General features: G+C 34.8%; 1 protein-coding gene across 1 annotated transcript; it reads right to left on the bottom strand.

The window, feature by feature from the left end:
- Positions 1–1,622: 1,622 nt before the first annotated feature.
- LOC106109989 (regulator of hypoxia-inducible factor 1-like) lies at positions 1,623–21,623 on the bottom strand. Its single transcript, XM_013291659.1, has 13 exons — positions 21,479–21,623; positions 18,135–18,286; positions 17,524–17,694; positions 15,745–15,901; positions 15,132–15,234; positions 13,647–13,734; positions 9,822–9,988; positions 9,231–9,416; positions 5,566–5,745; positions 4,981–5,131; positions 4,366–4,546; positions 2,533–2,675; positions 1,623–2,002 (listed from the first exon to the last, which is right to left on the bottom strand). The coding sequence occupies exons 1-13, from the start codon at positions 21,540–21,542 to the stop codon at positions 1,805–1,807; spliced, it is 1,941 nt and encodes a 646-aa protein (XP_013147113.1). The 5' UTR covers positions 21,543–21,623; the 3' UTR covers positions 1,623–1,804.
- Positions 21,624–21,855: the final 232 nt, after the last annotated feature.

Genomic DNA, 21,855 nt, shown 5'->3' with positions numbered 1-21,855 from the left:
GATGACTTTAGAGATTTTTAGTTAACCAAAAATAGTGTTTTGACAATAAAATCTGATAGAAAACATGATAATCGCGTTAAATTCTTGATATAACAATGAAAATAATAAAAGCGATATCCCAGATTGATCGTGGAAATGTATAATGGGTTAATATAAATGCAACGTTCTAATAATTGGATATCGTTAGATATAATTGTACGACTGACACTCATAGAGTTCGGATACAGGATAATGGTTATATTACTAACATACAAGCTTATATTTCAAACATAAAGGTGTGTACTCACTGACGTTTTAAAAAAGGAATGAGTAGCCTATCGCCAGAATAGAAAAGCTACCATTCATCTATCTATACTAATATTTAAAAGTGACAATAGCCTAATGGTTTGGAGTACGGATTACCGATCTTGCGGTCGAGGGTTCGAATCCCGACATTCGACTATAGGCGTGACCCATATCCATATGAAATATTAGCAAATTAACAAAAAAAGCTACTAATGTTTTCTCAAAAAAAAATCTAGATTTCGAGAAGAATGTATTTGCGTTGTTTGATAAGGACATTTTTGTCTGTCTGTCTGTCCGTAAGCTGCATTTGTTCCGGGCAATCTACGAAACGGCTGGGCCGATTTCGACCGCACTTTCACTGAAGATAGGCATATTATAGGAAATTTTTATTATCTTAATATTGTGTGGACGAAGTCGCAGGCAAAAGCTAGCAATAAATAAATATAAACGCAGCATTTCACGGTATAAAGCTATCTTCACCAATGTAAAGCAATGTTGTAGAGATTCATATTTCTTTGTCAGTTTTGAACCATCTATCATTTCAGACTTAACCTCGACAAAATGTGGGTGTTTTCATTTAGCGAGCTGTCATCGATGGATTTACACTGACGGAATATTTGATGCCACGCTCCCCCAAATTATGTCCGGGAAATTATTTGGTGTAGACCAGAGATTTAAAAATATATGGAGTAGGCATAGTTGTCACTTCACTTAATATAATACATTTTTCAGATCATCTCCCTAACACTATGTATACTCTATACTAATGTAATAAAGCGTAAACACACATTTTGTGCCGTAGAATCAGCAATCACATCATATTTTTAAATAATACTGTTTTTTAATAAAAGGCCCTACACTTATGACACGCTTTAGGCTATGTTTTCACGCTATTTAACTTTGGCGGTAAATAAATTGGAAAAAACCTTCATGTGGGAAAAGGACCATAAACTACAAGCTGCCAACATTAAGGAAGCAAGGTTATTATGGTAACGGTAATTTTGACATTTGCAATTGAGAATTTGACAATAAACGATAGAATAAAGTTTTTATAGTTTTATGCGGATGAAGCCGCACGGGGACAGCTAGTCTATTGATAGTTCCTCACTATTTAGTTTATTTTATAACAAAAGAGGGCGCTTATTACAATTTTGTAATACGTTTTATTACATGTTAATAGAACACCAGGTGGCACTAAAATCAACAACCAGTGAAATGTCACTATGTCAAGTCTACATATATTTTTTTTTTTTAATAGAACAGTCTTCGGTTAAAACAGCTGGTATGTAGGTTTCATTCAATTGTTTTTAAGGTATCAAAAATAAAAAAAACCTTTAGAACAACTATTTATTTCAAAAACTATGATAAAAATTTACAAACACAAGAATATGACTGATTCCATTCACAGTAAAATACACTTCACTTATACCTATGTATCTATTAAAGCAATTGTAGAACAATAATCCTAGAAGCCTTTTGAAATTCTTAACAAAAAGAACTTTCTAGAAGTTAAATTTATTTAAATATGAGTAGACACTGTAGACACAGAAACGGTAGACCCTTGCTTCACCTGATTTCCGTTCGCATTCTCCTCCTTCTGCGGTCTTCTGGGACTGAGGAGTATCTTTTGTAGTTGACATGCAGGGGCTTCCGCGAAGAGATAGAGTGGTAAAGAGAAGAGGAAGGTTGTACAAACGATACCAGCGAAGAGCATGATCTGGAAAATAAAATCAAGAATTTCAATTACTTAATTAGTTTTCGCTCGTGACTTCGTCTGTGTAGAATTAAAAAAAACGTAAGTAGCCGTCTTAAGGACTTATCTACAACTCCAAATTTGATCGAGATCCTTTCACCTGCTTAGGCTACAAACTCTAACAAACATCCATCCATCTAAATTTCCATTTATAACGTTAGTAAGATTAGTAAAACTATAAATGCAAAAATTTAGATGGATGGATGTTTGTTAGAGTTTGTAGCCTAAACTACTGAACGGATCTCGATGACTGTCATAGATGTAGATAGTCTGGAAGAACACATAAGCTACTCACTTTTGTTTTTAATTCCAGGTAGCTGGAGTCGCGGGCGAAAGTTAGTACTATACTTAGATTTATTGTTTAAAAAGAAGTGACGATAGAAATGACTGATAGTCGATTTAGAAGAAGACTTGCTATTTTATTACTGCATTAACAGGAATGCATTTGATAATATCGTATCGCTTAACTCAACTAATATAAAATGATAACTTACAGCAGTATAATCCGTGGCATAAAAGGACCTTCTCATTTGGCCGCCGTATGTCCTCAGTACAGTCGCATGGAGTAGCATCGCGCAGTAAGAGAGTCTCCCGAGAGGCTGGAGTGGTCCCCATTCGACTGAGTTCACGTATATTTCTGTAACAAATTATATAGATTTGAACGCGTGAAACCTTGGATTAATCTGTTGCAAAATTTGTATGCGAAACAATAGACAATCGCACGACTGTTTTGCGATAGTTTAATCAAATGTCTAAGCTCGCTCTTAGTAAAGTCGTATCTGGAACAGAGGATGGTATAGATACATGATCTAGTTAAGATAAAGCATACTAAAGGAAACAGAAGTAAAGAGATATGTTTAAGGAATCTACGGCGAAGGTGTATTGGTTATAGATGTCTTCTTTACTAAAACTTGTGAAATAAAAGGTAATGTAACTTCATACTAATATTAAAAATGCGAAAGTTTATATGGATGGATGTTTGTTAGAGTTTGTAGCCTAAACGGCTAAACCAATTTCGATGCAAATTGTCATAGTCGTAGAGGATAGTCTGGAAGAACACATAGGCTACTTTATTTTGTTTTTATTAATACCACGCGGACGGAGTCGCGGGCGAAAGCTAGTAATAATACAATTTGATCGCAAAATCATTGAGTTAATAAATGTGATTTAAATGCAAATTAAATCTAATTATAAAGATACATAAAAGATTCTCAGTAAATTCCGGCCATTTTCGATTATCACAAAATACATGAAGCTCGTATAAATTAACATACACGAAATTCCTTGTTCGGTGTTATACTGAACACGTAAAAGAATGCTAATACAGGTACCTCTGATGTAGGGTGACCATATATTAATATTGTTTTCTATTTTTTACTTAAAAAAATAATCCATCTACAAATGCTGACATCTGATTGTTTTTACTGAACACTATTCTTTTTTTTTAAATAACATAAGGTAGCAAACGAGCAAGCGGCCACCTGAAACCGCCAAAATGGCGAAGCAACCTCTGCCCATAGACATCCGCAATTGCAGATGCGTTGCCTACCATTATACGACGGTGGAGGAGACGCACATAAAGAGGACATTTCCCCTTCCTATGCATCTCCTCCACCGTCAAATCCACTTCCTCTTCCCAACCTCTCCTTATTAGAAAAGGACGATAAAGAGAAAGGGACTTAAATTACGCCTCCGGTACCACACTCATCAGACGAAACACGGAATTGCTTCCATTTTACGCCTGTCTTCTGTGCCTAGATGCCAACATTAAGAAATCCAGTTTGCCTTGGTATGTCATCATATGTCATTTTGACATTTGCAATTAATAATTTGACACATGTAAACATTTAAATAAAATTTTCATAATTTTATGCGGATGAAGTCGCACGGGAACAGCTAGTTACTTATAAAAGTTGGATATCCTACTCGTGGTTGACACCCTAGCTATCCTACCTTTTTATACAGGGAGTCAGAAAGGATCTCATTGCCAATTTTTATCGTTATCCCGGATTCCGGGTAATCCCTTACACGTACAAATTGATGTTCAACATGAAAATTTAGATCTGCTCAGCTTACAGACCCTTATCATTACAAGCTTTTCATTTTAAAATCTAATGACGATTATGCACCAAATTCACAATTAATCTCTTACTAAAATTGTAAATGCAAAAGTTTGCATGAATGGATAGTTTGTCAAAGTTTGTAGCCTAAACTACTGAACGGATCTCGATAAAACAAGAGATAAGAGAATAAAATCCGATATTTCCATCACATGTTTTACACGTTCGATCGTTATCTCTTTACAATTTGGTAGAACTGTCACTTACTATTACATCTGTAGAAGCAGCCAATAATAAAAACGCAGATAGCGAGAGCGAAGAAGTTCTGGTTGAGAGCATTAAATACAGCAGACTCGAAGGCAGTCGCGCGGCGGTGGTGGAGATCCCAGCCCATTAGTACTGTGCCCATAGCGATGGGGATTGACGTCACGAACAAGAGCTTCAGAAACTGTAAACACATATGTATTGATAATCTTTGCCCGCGTGGAATTCAAAAAGCAAAAAACAGTAATCTATGTGTTCTTCCAGACTATCCTCTACATCTATGCCGAATTTCATCAAGATCCGTTCAGCCGTTTAGGCTATAAACTCTAACAAATATCTATCTAAACTTTCGCATTTATAATATTAGTAAGACTTAGTTTCGGATTCCCCAGAATCAGATAAGTTGGCCAATCCTACTTCTTATTAATATTATAAATGCGAAAGTTTAGATCTATGTTTGTTAGAGTTTGTAGCCTAAACTGCGAAACAGATCCCGATGAAATTTGGCATAGATGTAGAGCATAATCTGGAAGAACACAGAGGCTTACTTTTTCCACGCGGACGGAATCACGGGTAAAAGATGGTATCTTTGTAAAAAAAGAACTTTATTTGTCTTACCAGTGAATCCTTTAAATTCCACTTTTCCGCTTGAGCTCTATGATAGAAGTAAGCTGTCAGTACTCCTAGATGATAACCAGCCCAGTTGCCTTGAGCCGACACGTAGGCATGGTAAAATGTATCATTGTAACCGAAGATATCTCGAATAGATCTGAAACATGTAACACAAAATTACGAAAAGAACAAGCACGGCAATGATTAAAGCAAACAAAGAGAATTTAACACTTTCATAAGAATAATATCATATTACTTACTAATACTAATATTATAAATGCGAAAGTATAGATGGATGTTTGATAGAGTTTGTAGCCTAAACGGCTGTACGGATTTCGATAAAATTTGGTGTGATGTCGATGATAGTCTGGAAGAACACAAAGGCTACTCACTTTCTTTAATTCCATGCGTACAGAGTCGCGGACAGTAGCTATTAAAATTATAAATAGTCAAAGAATGTTGTAAATGTAAAAGGTTCATGTTAAAAAAAAAAACTTTAGAAGGTACCATATTTAGTCTTTGACAATCCACGCGTAAAAAAGTATAGAATAGTGATGGGCAATAGAAAAAAATACTAAAATTGCAACTCACTCTGGGAATATGCTGACTCTAATAGGCATTAGGTCCATGAAGTAGCTCTGTAGGAATGGTATCAAGAGACTGACGACCATCACTCCTGACAGCACGGGAATCCCTGTCCTCGGCCAGCGCCAAATCACCAACAGGACCACCAGGGTTATTAAGAAGAGTTGGGTGTCCGTTCCGAGGTACCTATAAACACGCATTATTTATTATTACATGACTAGCACGCACTTAGCGGGAACAACAATGTAACACCAGTGGTACTGTTGAAGCGTTGCAGGCCTTTGAGAAAGGATTATTCTGAACCATCACCCCGCTCTGTCCCCACGTGAGAATAAAAAGTTTCATCCGTCCCACCTTTTCGATTAGGGAACGGTTGGAAGTTATTTCATAACGATTTCATCTGTCACCCTATTGTTGATGGTAGGATTAAAAGGTGGAACGGATGAAACTTTTTATTCTCACGTGGGTCAAAGCGGTGTGATGGTTGGGAATAATCCTTGAGAAAGAGGTATGCTCGCTACTATATGCTAGGTCCTGGTACAAATTGGTATTTCAACCATCTTTTAAATACAGCACTAACAATATTGTCAAAATTGGTACAGTTGTTAGGTTGTTTAGTGACGTGTTTTACGAAAGTTTAGATGGATGGAGATTTGTTAGAGTTTGTAACCTAAACTGCTGAACAGATAAAATTTGGCATAAATGCAGAGAATAGTCTAGAAGAATACATATGCTGCTTACATTTTTTATTACTATGCGGACGAAATCGCAGACAATATCTAGTAATCTATAATTCGTATAACAAAGCGTAATTAACAACTTTAGTGGAATTACAAAATGTAGCGAGGTAATAGTACATTTTATAACATATCACAATTTATTACCACAATTATAATTAATTTATAGCTTGATGAGTAACTTTGATAAGTTACATAGCTGCAATTTCCCGATTAGGGAGATTGTAAAACTATCAATTACTAAACACGCAATAAAACAGTTTGCAGTACAATTTACTTGTAACAGAAAAAAAAACAATTACTAATAATATAAATGCTGAAGTTTGGATGGATGTTTGTTACCACATAACTTGAAAAAGAGTTTTTCGGATTCAAATATTTAAAAATCTTTTAATTCTTAGGACAAGTTAAAAACAAATGTATCTAAACACATTGTAAAAGAAAGTGTACAAAATTAATTTAATATTCCACGTAAACGCAAGCAATTGCATAGCCTAAGACGGGTAAACGATTGCAAATGTGACTCGAATATGCGCGCAATTTGTGGCCAGTCTGCATGAAATTGCAGTCGTGGCCGCATGTGGCCGCTTATGGCCGCATATGGTTGCATGCGGTGTTCGGAACCTATCTCTCGATACGCAATATGCATCGGGAAATTGAGAAAGAAAAGTAACTCGGTTATTCTGACTTATTTGTATTACGTCGAATATTCTAATACGGTTAGTAGCCTATCTTTTCTTCCGGACTATCCTCTACATGTGTACCAAATTTTATTGAAATCCGTTCAGCCGTTTAGGCTATAAACTCTAACAAACATCCATCCATCCAAACTTTTGCATTTATAATATTAGTATGAAGTATGATGGTCCTTGCGGTCTTTGCAAAATATTTTTTTGAGGTATTCTGTTTGTCTGCATTTAAATAATTTCAAAAGTAAACAAAAATCAAATGATTCGATATAGTCGGTTTGTTTGTTTTAAATCTACAAGAAAAACAACAAACCTTTTTCGTGGCGTGTTTTCTATTATTTTTAACAAATCGAGGATAAAAAATTTATTCAAAACAAATACAAAAAAGTAACCAAGAGTAAATACTATTACATTACTCCCTAAAGTACACAAAATACGCACATTCCGTATTTCCCGTTGGATAAATTAGTACATCACATCGGACCAATTAGAATAAAAGTCTAATCAAATTCATACAATCTTTTCAGTAAGAAAAATCAGAACAAGCCAAACGCACAATATTACTAAACCTACAAAAGTGTCTACTCAGGAATCGTGTAAGTGACCACAACATGCTTCTAGGTGTATTGTAAATCAATATTTTATGTATTGTACAATTACGGAGATTCGCAGTGTTCCATTAACAGAATAATGTTTCTCGTAATAAAAAATGCGCTTGTTTTTATTTAAAAAAAATAATCAGGTGGCGGTGAGTTCACACGACGGAATAATAGTAAAAAGCAATTACTTCTTAACTACTGGCCAAGATTTTTTGGAACAGACACACATACTGAATCTTAGTTGTTATTGTTTGCGACTCTATAGCCTATATTACTCAGCGACAACGTATAGCTTTCTAATGGTTCAAGAATTTTTGAAATCGGCCCAGTAGTTTTTGAGTTATTTTAATACATATAAAAATACAAATCTTTCCTCTTGATGATATTAACATAGATTGTTCCATGTGCGTAGCTTTTAAGGTACACCGCAAGATTTCCTGATAGTACATTGCATGTGACAATTGTTGATATCAAGATGTTCCCTTTTTGGTCGCTTGCACAACATGACTTGCGAGGTTTTGTTGGTTTTGTTAATGACCATGAAGCAGTGTTATGGCGTAATGCACATGAGATTGACACGATATGTGTTGTAAGTTGACCGTTAACGAGGGGATGGAAAATTTTTACTTAATATCATTAGGCAAGTGTTTAAATAAAAGCGTGCAAACTTATGGTGCATACGCTTGCCTTACTTGCCAGCAATGGGCCTATGTAATAAAATATATCATATCATGTCATATACCTATAAATATTATAAATGCGAAAGTTACGATGGATGGATGGATGTTTGTTGCGTTTGTAGCCTAAACGGCTGAACGGATCTCCATGAAATTTGGCATCGATGTAGGGCACAATCTGGAAGAACACATACGCTACTTTTTATCCCGGGAATAGTTACGGTTCCCGTGGGATTCACTAATTTAGTTTTTTAATGTTTACTCGATTATTCTGCAACGATTCAACATATCTTATTGAAATTTAGCACAGATATAAAATAAAGGCTGCTCTGGAGTACACATGGGATAAGGTTCATCCCCGAGAAATGTCCGGTTTCCGAGGGGTACGTAGTTTTTTGTTATTTATATAGTTCGTATGTTCTCTAATACCACGCGGACGAAGTCGCGGGCAACAGCTAGTATATAATAAATGAAATAGTTCAAGGTTCTATTTCAATAAGCGTGTATGATTTTTGTTTCGTGGCAAACAAAAATTGGTTACAATTATATTATAGTATATCCATTTAAATCCAGTAATTTAAACATTTTATTTAATAAATTAATAAAAGCAACACATTATCTCCTTTTCTCTCTTCTATGTAATGTAGACTACGCATCTTTTAACATCTTTAAACAAGCTGATGCTTCGATCAGATGGAATTAAAAAAAACAGTAAAAAATATAGCCCATGTTCTCACAGATAAATTACCTTTCTAACAGTGAAGGAATTTTTATAATCGGCCCAGTAGTTTTTGAGTTATTTCAATAAATACAAAAATACGAATCTTTCCTCTTTATAATATTAGTACAGATATCCGTAGGCAGAGGTAACATCGTTATTTTGGCTGTACCAATTGCCTGCTTATATACATGTATTCATCATTATTCAGTCTTTCTCTGTGTAGTGTGTACTATAGAAATATAACTCACCAAGCTTGCGGCATACATAAATGTTCGAATGGGAACAGATTAGGCATAAGTATAATCAATTGCCACCAGTTACTCCGACACATGTCTCTCTCCCGCTTTACTACGGCATCCCACATCGGCCCAGAGCCTAAATGAGGCACCCACGTCATCGCTAGACCCATTACTACGAGCACAGCCGGCATCAGTCTGAAAATACAACGGTTTAAGTCATTTCAAGAGAACTAGATGGCGCTGTTAATATGCTAGCACACGGCATTAAAGTTTGTAATGACTGAATAACATTTTTTTAATAGCAAATGTTAAAATTCAAATGCACATACGACAATGAAGGGCTTTGACATTGGATAACAATTGCCGTTACCATGGTAACCTTTCTTTTTTATGTCATCTAGTAGTATTTGTCCATTTCCAAATTATTTACTCACTAAGTTTAACAGCGTGAAAATATATAGCCTAAAGCGTGTCGTAAATGTAGAGTTTTTTATTTAAAAAAGTATTATTCAAAAATATACTGATTGCTGATATCCGACGGCACAAAATAGTGTGTATTTACGCTTTATTATATTAGTATAGTCATATTAAATAACATACCTTACCCATCTATTGACAATAGCCATGGGTATCGTTTTGAAGCTGAATGGATGAGTCTCCGCGTACAAGAACATCTTGTAAGCCATCAAGAAGCCGCCCATAACGAAGAATATTTGTACAATAACTCGCGCGTTGAATAATAGAGATTTGAAGAAGTCGTCATACGACTGAAACAAATGAAAATCAATTAAGAGCTTGAAAATGGCGTCACTGTCAGATAAGGGAACAAAATCCGATATTTTCATCGCATATTTTTGATGATTTTTGGTACCGGAGGCCTAACTTTAGTCCCTTTCCCTTTCCACCCTTTTCTTAAGAGGAAAAGATGGGAAGGAAAAGCGGATTTGACGGTGGACGAGACGCATAGGAAGGGAAAATGTCCTTTTTATGTGTGTCTCCTCCGTCAATTAAGGGGAGACGACGCATCTGCAATTACGGATGTTTATGGGCAGCGGTCGCTTTCCATTTCGGTGGATTCAGGTGGCCGCTTGCTCGTTTGCCACCTTATATTATATAAAAAAAATTACACTTTACATTGTTATCAGACAATTTACAATTTGGTAGGAATGACATTGAAACTTCGTATATACAATTTTATGACCTTGAGTTATTAATTTTAATTTTAGTAGCGGGCACACGCTTTTAAAAAACTGTTGTGCGATTGTCGATTGTTTCGCAGCCATTTCAACTGTTTAGTTGCACAACTAAAACAGAGTCGTATACCTCCATATAAGCTCACAGGAATCAAAGCACGACTAAACAGTTGTGCGATAGTTTAGTCAAATATGTGCGCGCGCTCTATGTGGAAGTATGGAAATGTGTGGACATTATTAAAATAGTGTAATGTTTTAAATGAAGATGTATATTTGAATCCAGACATATCTCTATACTACATACCAGCTGTTGCTCTCGACTTCGTCTGCGAGAAATAAAAAACATAATGTTAAGTATACTTAGTGCAGACTGGTTTATTGACCGTTAGTTAACGCGCACAGATAATGCGCTTATATATACAACACATAGCCTATATCCCTCACTGATAACGTAGCTTTTTAATGGTGAAAGAATTTGAGAAATCGGTCCAGTAGTTTTTGTGTTATTTCAATACATACAAAAATACAAATCTTTCTTTACAACATAAGTAATGAAAACTATATAAAAAAATGAAGTATGTGACACAAGATACGTGACTCAGATAAATAAATGCTGATAGGTTTTAAGATGAGTTTCCATGGTTCATATTTCTAAAGTCTCCACATAAAAGCACCGAACTATATGTGTAGACATAGTCACAGACGAATACGCGTCGGTAACTTCGAGTCCCGTGGAAACCGGTCTTAACTGCATTCACAATTGTAAACATGATTCCTAAACGTTGGTTAACACAACCGCGAGTACTAGAGTAGTAATTTTCTTTTAAAGTATAAGTAAAACAGCTATTGCACGCTGTACAACTGTATTTCGAATACGAAATCATGCGTCGGTAGACAACTTGTTATTACAAAGCTATATTTACAAAATGGTATGTGTTTTTCAGTTATACATATGTATGATGAAACCAAAGATATTCAATAAACATATAGAGGTGGCATACCCTTAAATGCATGACGATGATTATACATCTGTCTTTTCTTTCTTACGTAATAGGCTATTTTGAAAAAAAAAAATGTTTTCTTTATTTTCCCTTATTCTATGTTCAATTTACTACCCATTATAATTTATCTATATCTATACTATTATAATAAAGCGTAAACACACATTTCTTTGTTGCCTAAGATGACAGCAATTACAACATATTTTTAAATAATTAATTTTTTCAATAAAAATCCCTACTCGCGTCACGTTTTAGGCTATTTATTTTAACTCCGTTAAATTTAGGGGATAAATATTTTGGACAAAACCCCTAATGTGGGAAAGAGACCATAAGTTGCTGCCAACATCAAGGAAGCAAGGTTGTCATCATGTCATGTTTTGACATTTGCAATTGAATTTGACAAATGTAATCAATAAAACAATTTTCATTATTTCATGCGAAAGTCGCACAGCAACAGCTAGTTGTAATTAAAAAGAAAAAAATATACATTTAAGGGTTATGACTACTTGAAACATTTTTCACATAATATCACTAACACTATCTTATTAATCACTATTGTTTTAATCGTATTAAAATTAATTGCCAAATTTTATAACAAAAAATGGAGCTTATATTTTTGTAAAATGTTTTATTACTTGTCAATACAACACGAGGTGGCACTAAACTTGACAACCTTTCAAAGAAAATACCGGTGAAAACATTTTGTTTACTGCCTCGTCTATATATATTTTAAATGTCTGCATTCGTATCAAGTAACGGCTGTCAAAGGGTTTAAATACGAGTCTAACCTCACTGTCAACTGTCTATTGTTTTATTACATTTTTGAGGTACAGATTTCTATACTCATTATAGTTACAGTGATTGCTACGTAATTGAAAATCGTTAGCCTCTCAACGCTTTAGCAAATTAATTAAAACGGACGTCCGTTTTCGATTGGACGCTCTGTTAGACTTAAACGGCTAATTTATAATGGTCATAAATCACAATTATTTATTGTTAAATTAATATCCTATACTAAGAATTGGTTTGTTATTTAAATTTGAGTCGTTATTTATATATTTAAAAGTAAATGTCTAAGTTTTTTATAATATAAGGTGGCATACGAGCAAGCGGCCAACTGAATCCACTGAAATGGAAAGCGATCACTAACCATATACATCCCCAATTGCAGATGCTTTGCCTACATTTAGTTGACGGAGGAGGAGACGCACATATATTTATTAACCTCCTAAGTTTAATAGCGTGAAAACATATAGCCTAAAGCGTGTCGTGTAGGGTTTTTTATTAAAGAAAGAATTTTTCAAAAATATGCTGTAGTTGCTGATATCCTACGCCACAAAGTAATGTGTGTTTACGCTTTATTGTATTAGTACTAGCTGTTCCTGTGCGGCTTCTTCCGCATGAAATTATGAAAATTTTATTTTATTGTTTACATTTGTCAAATTATCAATAGCAAATGTCAAAATGACATGACATGACAAATCTTGGCATTCTTGCTTTCTTGATATTGACAGCAACTTATGGTCTCTTTCCCACATTAGGGTTTTATACAAAATATTTACCCCCAAAGTTTAATGGCGTGAAAATATATAGCGTAAAGCGTGACGTAAGTGTAGGGCTTTTTATTATAAAAAGAATTTATCAAAAATATGCTGTAATTGCTGACATCTTAGGCAACAAAGAAGTATGTGTTTACGCTTTATTATAATAGTATAGCAGTATAGATAGATTTGTATATTTTAGAAAGTTCATAATGCTAACTAAACTATCGTTTATTTAATGCTACTTGCAATGCAGTGCATTCTATTGTACGGATAAATGTGATTTATGGGTAACCGGTTTGCGGCAAATATTTTGCAATGATATATTCAAAATAGAACACAATCGCGCTAATCTTGTTCAGATAGTTCAAATCTATGTTACCGTAAAATATTAACACAATACTGTCTTTATTTTTTCAAAGAGAATAAGTGTGCACATTTGACTAAATTAATTCACAACTGTCGTGCGATTGTCGATTGTTTTGAAGTCAATTGAACTGTGCGATTGTCAATTGTTTTGAAGCCGATCAAACTGTGCGATTGTCGCTTGTTTCGCAGACAATTCAACTGTTTAGTTGCACAACTAAAAATCGTGTAATGTGCGCCTATATAGCTTTTAATCAAAGCGACTAAATAGTCGTGCGATAGTTTAGTCAAAGGTGTGCACACTCTTAAAAAATGCTTACTTACGTGTTCAATAAACTCGGGATTGGCCGTGTAACCATAGCCAATGAAGATCATAGAATGCAGACCGAGAATCATAACCATTGTATAAAATCTGAAACAAAATAGGTTATTTTATACATCAATTATTTTCGATCGTATCATTATCAGCCTTTATCTCCCACTGCTGGAGATAGGATAGGCCTTTTTTTATAATATAAGGTGGTAAACGAGCAAGCGGCCACCCGAATCCACCGAAATGGAAGGCAACCGCTGCCCATAAATATCCGCAATTGCAGATGCGTTGCCTACCCTTCATTGACGGAGGAGGAGACCCACAAAAAGACATTTCCCCTTCCAATGCTTCTCCTCCACCGTCAAATCCACTATTCCTTCCCATCTTCTCCTCTTAAGAAAAGAGTGGAAAGGGAAAGGGACTAAAATTAGGCCTCCGGCACCACACCCAACAGACGAAACGCGGAATTGCTTCCACTTCACGTCTGTTTTCTGTGTGGTCGTGGTATACCGGGCGAGCCGGCCTATTCGTGCGAAGATGTTAAACCGGGCTCTGCCACTGTTAACTTTCCCAATGCCCTCCACAAAATGCGGTTCTTCGCCTTTCGCATCCAATGACTTCCCGCCTTTCGCACTAAGTAGTCGGTCCAACTAGAGGGAGGACGCCTTTAAATCTTCACGTAAATTAAGGATTTATCTGTTTTTAAAACGCTTTTTATGTCTTATGTGTCAATTGTCAAATTCAGTCAAGATTGACTGATTTTACAGAAGGTGTAGTCTATTTTAAAGCGAAATACATATTGTTTGTATTGTCAAATTATGTACTTTAGCACTTTATCTGAAATGTAATAATTGCCTTACGTACTTCATAAAATGTAGGTTAAGTAATATTGTGTAAGTTAAGATACTTATGCCACGGTAAAATTGTTAACATTTGTTAGATTACAATCGTACTAGAAAAATGTAATTATTATATATTACGGTGATTTCTTAGGGTCGTAAATTTAATTCTTTGAATAAATTTAACCCATTTTACTCTTGCTTATGACAGTAACCTTTATTAGTTAACCTTTGGAATGTTTCGGAATGGTAAAAAGGGCGCAAAACGTGCGTGACATTATTGACAATTTGACTGACAGTTTTCTGTAGTATTCATAACCTATAATAAATGGGACATTTCATAAAATAATTAAAATCAAATATTTGTCCCTTATGTCCTTAAATACATATACAAATTAAGCATTATTATAAAACTTATTTTTTTTTTATTCTACGTCCATAACAGAAGTAAACCTTTCAAGGTTCTCTTTCAAACTTACTAGTATTATGGGAAAGTTAGATAGATGTTTGTTAGTTCGTAGCCTAAACTGCTGAATAGATCTCGATGGAATTTGGCACAGATGTAGTTGGTACACACATAGGCTACTTTTTCATACCACGCGGACAGATTCTCGGGTTAACACTAGTCTAATGTTAGAGAGTTAATTAATCTTTTACCTCATAGCTTGGAAACATTTGAATATCCCGCCATCAGCACTGCCTCCATGTTTGAGAGCCTTCCAATTTTTTTGTATGCAGAAAGCCAACATGAATCTATTTCCTATAGACAAAATAACTTTATAAAACAATTGGAAATGGTACTGAACTTTAAGCTTTATGCTTTTGACTTTAAGATCGAAAACTAGTGGAATTTATTAACAGATTGCTTATATCCGTGTATAGCATGCCTTATGAGCATTTAGTATGCATCCTTCGTTAGGCCATTCGTCCACAAGGCGATGTAAATTTTAAACTTAGTGATTTTACTCACTAAACTAAATATTATAGAGTACATAAGCACGCGAAATTTATTCCTGTTATCGCCAAAACCAATCGGATTGCAATATTTTTTACACATCTTACTAATACTAGAGATCCGAAAGTTTAAATAGATTGATGTTTGTTAGAGTTTATAGCATAAACTACTGAACGAATCTTGATGAAATTTGGTATATATGTGTATTGTTTGGAAGAACACATTTAATTCCATGCGAACGGAGTTGCGGGGAAAGCTAGTGTTCTATACAGGGTAAAGCAAGAGTAAGTAGCGTTTCAAATGTTTATACAATACCTCTTCCTTTCTCCGCAGGCCAAAAGAAATGATACGCAGAACATCCCAGGTTGACAAATACAAGCGTTAACAAGATAGCCCCTATGGTGTAATCCAAGACATCCATCGGTAGTCTATCAGCTTGTGTTTTACAGTAACGTACTGATAATGAATCCACCTGTAAAAAATAAGAACTTTTATTGCAAACCCATATGCAAAAATAATCTAATCTTACTAATAAATGCGAAAGTTTAGATGGATGGATATTTGTTAAAGTGTGTAATCTGTACGGTCGAACGGATCTCAATGGAATTTGGCATAGTTGTTGTTCAAGGAGTTTTTACATGTTTTAGGTCTCAAGCCATTAGAAAAAAGAAGAATTTAAATTATTTGAAATTAGAACACATTTTCAATGTCATTGTACTTTTTTTGTCTTTTTCTGTACATATTTTACCAACACACATGTCTCCGTTAAAATAACTTTATTTCTAAATCTTTTACGATATACAGTTGTAGAGGATAGTCTGGAAGAACGCTTAGGCTACTTTTATTTTTTTAATACCATGCAGACGGAGTAGCGGGCGAAAGCTAGTTTCAAATATCGGTACAGTCTCCGAACGTAGAAGCAGGAATAAAGTATGATTGGATTGTGTGAGAGATATCTCTCTGTTTAAGGAAATGAATTCAGATATGACGGCTAATAGACATGTATGGAGCACATACTGTGCCCACCCTCCATAGGGTACAAGGGTAGATTGATGATGATGATGAAGTGTGGTTCATGATATACTCTTGTCGACTTAAAATGATTATATCAAGGGATACGGAACGAGGAGTACTTAACTACACATTTCAAGGTTGACTAAGCTATAATCAACCACGATGTCCCAGTGCTGGTTAAATTTGAACCAATTTTTTAATGTACGCCGATATGTGAACACATCATGATATTTTTATTCACCGTAATAATTTGAAAATAAAAAAAATATATTGTTACATGGTGGGAATCGAACCTGGACGTAAGAACTACACCGGTGTTTAACCACTAAGACGACGCTCTATGATTTTGTTTAATTAATGACGTCACTTAGCGGATGGAAAGTTTTTAACAATTATGGAAATCGTTGCTTTCAAAAGATACGATAAAATGTTTAATTATTCAACTATGCTTTAATTAGTGAAGAGACCTTCTAAGGTTCATGCAAACAATTACTAAATCAAACTCAATCTGAAGTAACATATACATTTTTAGAAGTGCCCTTCCAAATTCCTACATCATACTAATATTATAAATGCGAAAGTTTAAATGGATGGATGTTTGTTAGAGTTTATAGCCTAAACTACTGAACAGATCTTGATGAAATTTGGCATAGACGTAGAGGATAGTCTGGAAGAACACATAGGCTACTAATTTTTTTTTTATTCCACGCGGACGGAGTCGTGGGCGAAAGCCAGTTAAGTAATAAACAACAGTTAATGTATCCTCTCTGACAGTCGAAAATAAGATGAATGAAATTAAAAATGATTTTTTCTATATGTCGACAAACTTTTCAAATCTGTCAACATTTTAGGAGCGCACACCTTTGACTAAACTATCGCAGAACTGTTTAGTCTCGCTTTGATCCCTATGAGCTTATATGGTGGTGTACACTACTCGAATTTTAGTTGTGCAAAACAGTTGACCAGGAAAACAATCGACAATCGCACAAAGTCATAATATAAATACGCATAACACAAACTACTCTTCAACAATTTGACGATTCTGTCCAATAGCAATAAACAGTATGTATTTGAGCTTACCTGTAACCCATATCCCTGATGTATGGTTTCGTTGAAGCACTCTCTCAAAGCCACTGCGGTAGATAACGTGACATTTGCGTGTGTCACATTAAGTCCACATTGCTGGGAACCGCAAACACCACGATGTAACTTCGTATGCTTGTAATTTGTGTATGAAATCGATGAGAAATTCTGAAATATTGACAATAACATATTCACTGCTACACTCAGAGACAGAAGGAAGCATACGGCGGAGACCCACACAAACTATCGCACAACTGTTCAGTCTCGCTTTGATTCCTATGAGCTTATATGGAAGTACACTACTTTATTTTTAGTTTTGCAAATAAACAGTTGAATGGGCTGCGAAACAATCGACAATCGCACAACTGTTGTGCGACCGCTCTTTCTGTAGAAACTTACTTATGACGTCACGCCCTTTCATCAATCAAAAATGTGTGGAACTACTTGAATGCTACATCTTGTCTTTAAAAGTTGGAAATGAGAAGGCTAAAGAAGCACTATTCAAGAAGGAAAGAGACAAAATACTGAACTTTTTGACCAACTTTTCAAAGAAGGAGGTACTCAATTCGTCTGTTTTTTTTTGTACGTAAAAGTTCTGTTGTTCTTACCTTTATAAACTGATACAGCGGTGTGTCGTCTTCCAGAAGTTCAAAGTCTACTATGCAGTAGACCGCGTCTGGTTTCCTCAAGCAGACATCGAAGTCATCCAGTTCTGATAGCGCTGGCATGGAATGGTAGTCGAAGATCTCAGGTACATCTTCTATGAAGAAGAGAAAAGAAGCACTACACTTTTGGTCTTTCTGATAACTTTCGTATCTACGAGTATATCTATATCTTTGTCTATACTAATATTATAAAGAGGAAAGATTTGTATTTTTGTATGTATTGAAATAACATAGGCTATATTTTTTTATTACTAATGTTTAGGAACTATTATTAAACAGCGTTTTTCTGGACGCCGGCGTTAATTAGTTATAAAGAGGGTAGTGTTTTTGAGTTGTAACAGAATGTGAAAAAAAAAATTACGAAGAGACTGACACTGAAAATTAAAATTTAAACCTCAAATTGTAACGTATTTACCTTGTAATGTTAATTTTATAAGTTCATCGAAGTTAAGTATCGTATTCAACGACTTGAAGTTAATTTTAACATATTACTTGCTCTTTAAGTATAATTTTCATTCGCAACATAACATAATAAAGAGAATTCTTAGCACGCGGGTTTCCGATCTTATATGAAGGTAACTTCTTATTACTTTAGCATAGAGTACCAACAGACAGAGAGGACAGAAAGATAAATATTTTCACAACAAAAGTACCGTCTATAACTATCTTGAAAATTGTAAAAGCAGTGGTTTTTCAATTAAATTACTAATAAAATCTACTGTACATCTACGTGTACATTTTGGGTAAAATTTAATTCTAGGAATGTTTTCATATTGTATAAATAAAATTAACCAATATAATTATCAAAATTTGTATTTATAACTATAATATAAAAGCATACATAACCTACTACTTGAGAGGGGAATAAGAAATAATAAATGCATAAATCGAATTGAAATAAATTTAGACGTGTCTGTTACAAGTTACTCTATGCTTAAATCCCGTAACCATAGAGTAGTCCTCATATTACACGCCTACAACATAAAGATAATTGCCGTTTTGAAAATTTTGCCAAGGGACATTTATCTCTATTTTGTATGGGATTAAGTTGATTTTAGCATGCACAAAAACCGTAGATTAAATTTGTGTTTTTTTTAGAAAAAAGGTTGCTCATTTGGATAATGTTTCTTTTGATTATTATAAAAGAAAAATGATTTGAAAAGTTGAGTTAATGTAGTAACATTTTTATTCACATTTTATTCCAGCATTTAATTATGTACTGCTAAATAAAAAACCTCAGTTACATATTTTAGTCGTCTACTTTCGTCCGCGACTCCATCCGCATAAAAAAAACAAAAGCATAGCCGATGTGTTCTTCCAGACTATACATCTTTGACTAATCTAAATCCGTTCAGCAGTTTAGGCTAATAATCAGAAGCGTCGGTGTCTCGGTGTTTGAAGCACTTGACTTGTAATCACGCCTTGGGTTCGAATCCCACTGAACCAATGTGATTTTCGATTTTTATAATTTTTATATGTACATAATTTACCCGACGTTCTTACGGTGAAGGGAAATCGCGATGCACATATCGGCGAAGAAATTCAAAGATGTGTGAAGTCAACCCGCAGTGCAGGTTGACTGGCCTAGTCAGTAACTTAGGGTAGTCTCCGAGCCCCTCAGAGGACGTATAGTGAGCTGGTGATTATGAATGTATCAAAAATGCCTTACAGTTAATTTCGAGGATATCTTTAGAACATATTTAGTGCATTTCAAAACAAATGACGTCATATCACACGATTTGTCATTAAGTAAACATAGGTCATCATATTTGTGAGTATATATTTCTAAATTTCAACATATACATCCTGTAATTGCAATACCAACGTGGAAATGGTACTCAGTCAAGTGGAACGTTTATTGCAATACTTGGAAGTATTTGAAACATATTGCCATATATCACCTTACGTATTTATTTGTTTTAAAACATCGAGGCTATAACATAACTTTTTACAGTGGTAGAGCCCGCTTTAACATCTTAGCACGAATAGGCCGGCTCGCCCGGTGCTATACCATGACCACACAGAAAACATTCGTGAAGTGGAAGTAATTCCATGTTTCGTCTGATGAGTGTGGTGCCGGAGGCCTAATTTTAGTCCCTTTCCCTTTCCACCCTTTTCTTAAGAGGAAAGGATGGGAAGTAAAAGTGGATTTGACGGTGGAGGGACATAGGAAGGGAAAATGTCCTCTTTATGTGCGTCTCCTCCTCCGTCAATTAAGGGTAGGCAACGCATCTGCAATTGCGGATGTTTATGGGCAGCGGTCGCTTTCCATTTCGCTGGATTAAGGTGGCCGTTTACTCGTTATATTATAAAAAAATAACTAGATATTGCTAAAGCTTTCTCTGTGTATCTAAAACAAAAGAATTATTTGTTACGATTTTAAGGTGTTTAAACAAAAACACTTTTATCCAACAATTCTCTTACACACTCATTTCTAACTCTAAAGGCATGTCCTACCAAATTAAAAATTGTCTTATAATTCAACGTGTAAAATAAGTGATGGAAATATCGAATTTTATTACCTTATCTGACAGTGACGTCATTTATAAGCAATCTGAGTCTGTATCGGCCAGTGGTGGAACAGGACCTAACTGTTTTGAACTGACAATTAAAACACGCACGTCCATTTTTAACAGATCAGTAACTTTTCAGTTTTAATAAGAGCTGAATGTCTATCGCAGGCTTATTTAGGGAAAATAATAAAAAAAAACTCAATACGTTTTTCTAAACTATGTCCCAATATCTATGCCATTTTTCTCCTTGTATCTATCTATTCATACAAACGTTTATAACTTTAATAAGATTACTAAGAGCTAAGTTCGTGGAAAGTTAAGTGATCGCGAAACCCTAAGCAAGTTAATATTGCGAAATAGAAGGCGGTATAAACAGGAATCGACCGAGAATGTCGTTCACCGGTCTCGTTTCCTTAAAGTACTATACTTTTTCTAGCTAAAAAACAATCTATGTTAGTCCCTTATGTGAAAAAATTAAATAAACAGACTTCGTAGAACGTTTCGGAGACGCTATTGAAGGCATATTAAACTCTAAGAAACAAAACAAAACAAACAATGTAGTTATATCAAACTGTTTGCTTGTATTTTGATATCATTTAATGTTAATTGCATTAGTCTAGTAAACATTTAATTAAAAAAAAAACATTTGTTTAGGCAAAAAATCAGTTTGAAATCTAAGATCCTTTTAACTTATTATTTTTTAGACCCTTAAGTTAATAGTTTTCTCGGGTCTTTTTAAATACAGGGTTATATTGTTTAACTATAATTCCTTACCTTTAACCTCTGTGACATTCTCACTGACCGCACCACCTAAAACACAAAGCACTAACCACCACATTTCGTCCAAGCACTGCTAAGACTGCTAAGTTACTTCTAAGTTAAGCATTAAGGTGTGTTGCAAGTGCATACGCGTTGTGGGGGATTGTAATGTCACTATGGATTATCGCAACTGGATCGCATTTGGTAGGACAATTGTATTAACGGTGTTTAACGTCTGTTTAATATTTTTTTCAACAGAGGTCGCTGTTTCTTTACACCTATGTAATGTTGGAAGCCATCTTATCTATTCTATACTTAATATTATAAAGAGGAAACTTACTTTTGTATGTATTGAAATAACTCAAATACTACTATGCGGATATCATAAATTC

Source organism: Papilio polytes, unplaced genomic scaffold, assembly GCF_000836215.1.
Source record: "Papilio polytes unplaced genomic scaffold, Ppol_1.0 DF820956.1, whole genome shotgun sequence".
Taxonomy (NCBI): Eukaryota; Metazoa; Arthropoda; class Insecta; order Lepidoptera; family Papilionidae; genus Papilio; species Papilio polytes.
This window is presented reverse-complemented; position numbering and strand designations above follow the sequence as displayed.

Coding starts and splice junctions, on each gene's coding strand:
- LOC106109989 (XM_013291659.1), bottom strand. CDS start 21,542: ATGTGGTGGTTAGTGCTTTGTGTTTTAGGTGGTGCGGTCAGTGAGAAT. Junction 15,902..17,523: donor ATCAGGGATATGGGTTACAG/GTAAGCTCAAAT, acceptor TATTTTTTACAG/GTGGATTCATTATCAGTACG. Junction 5,746..9,230: donor TTATGTATGCCGCAAGCTTG/GTGAGTTATATT, acceptor GCGTGTTTATAG/GTACCTCGGAACGGACACCC.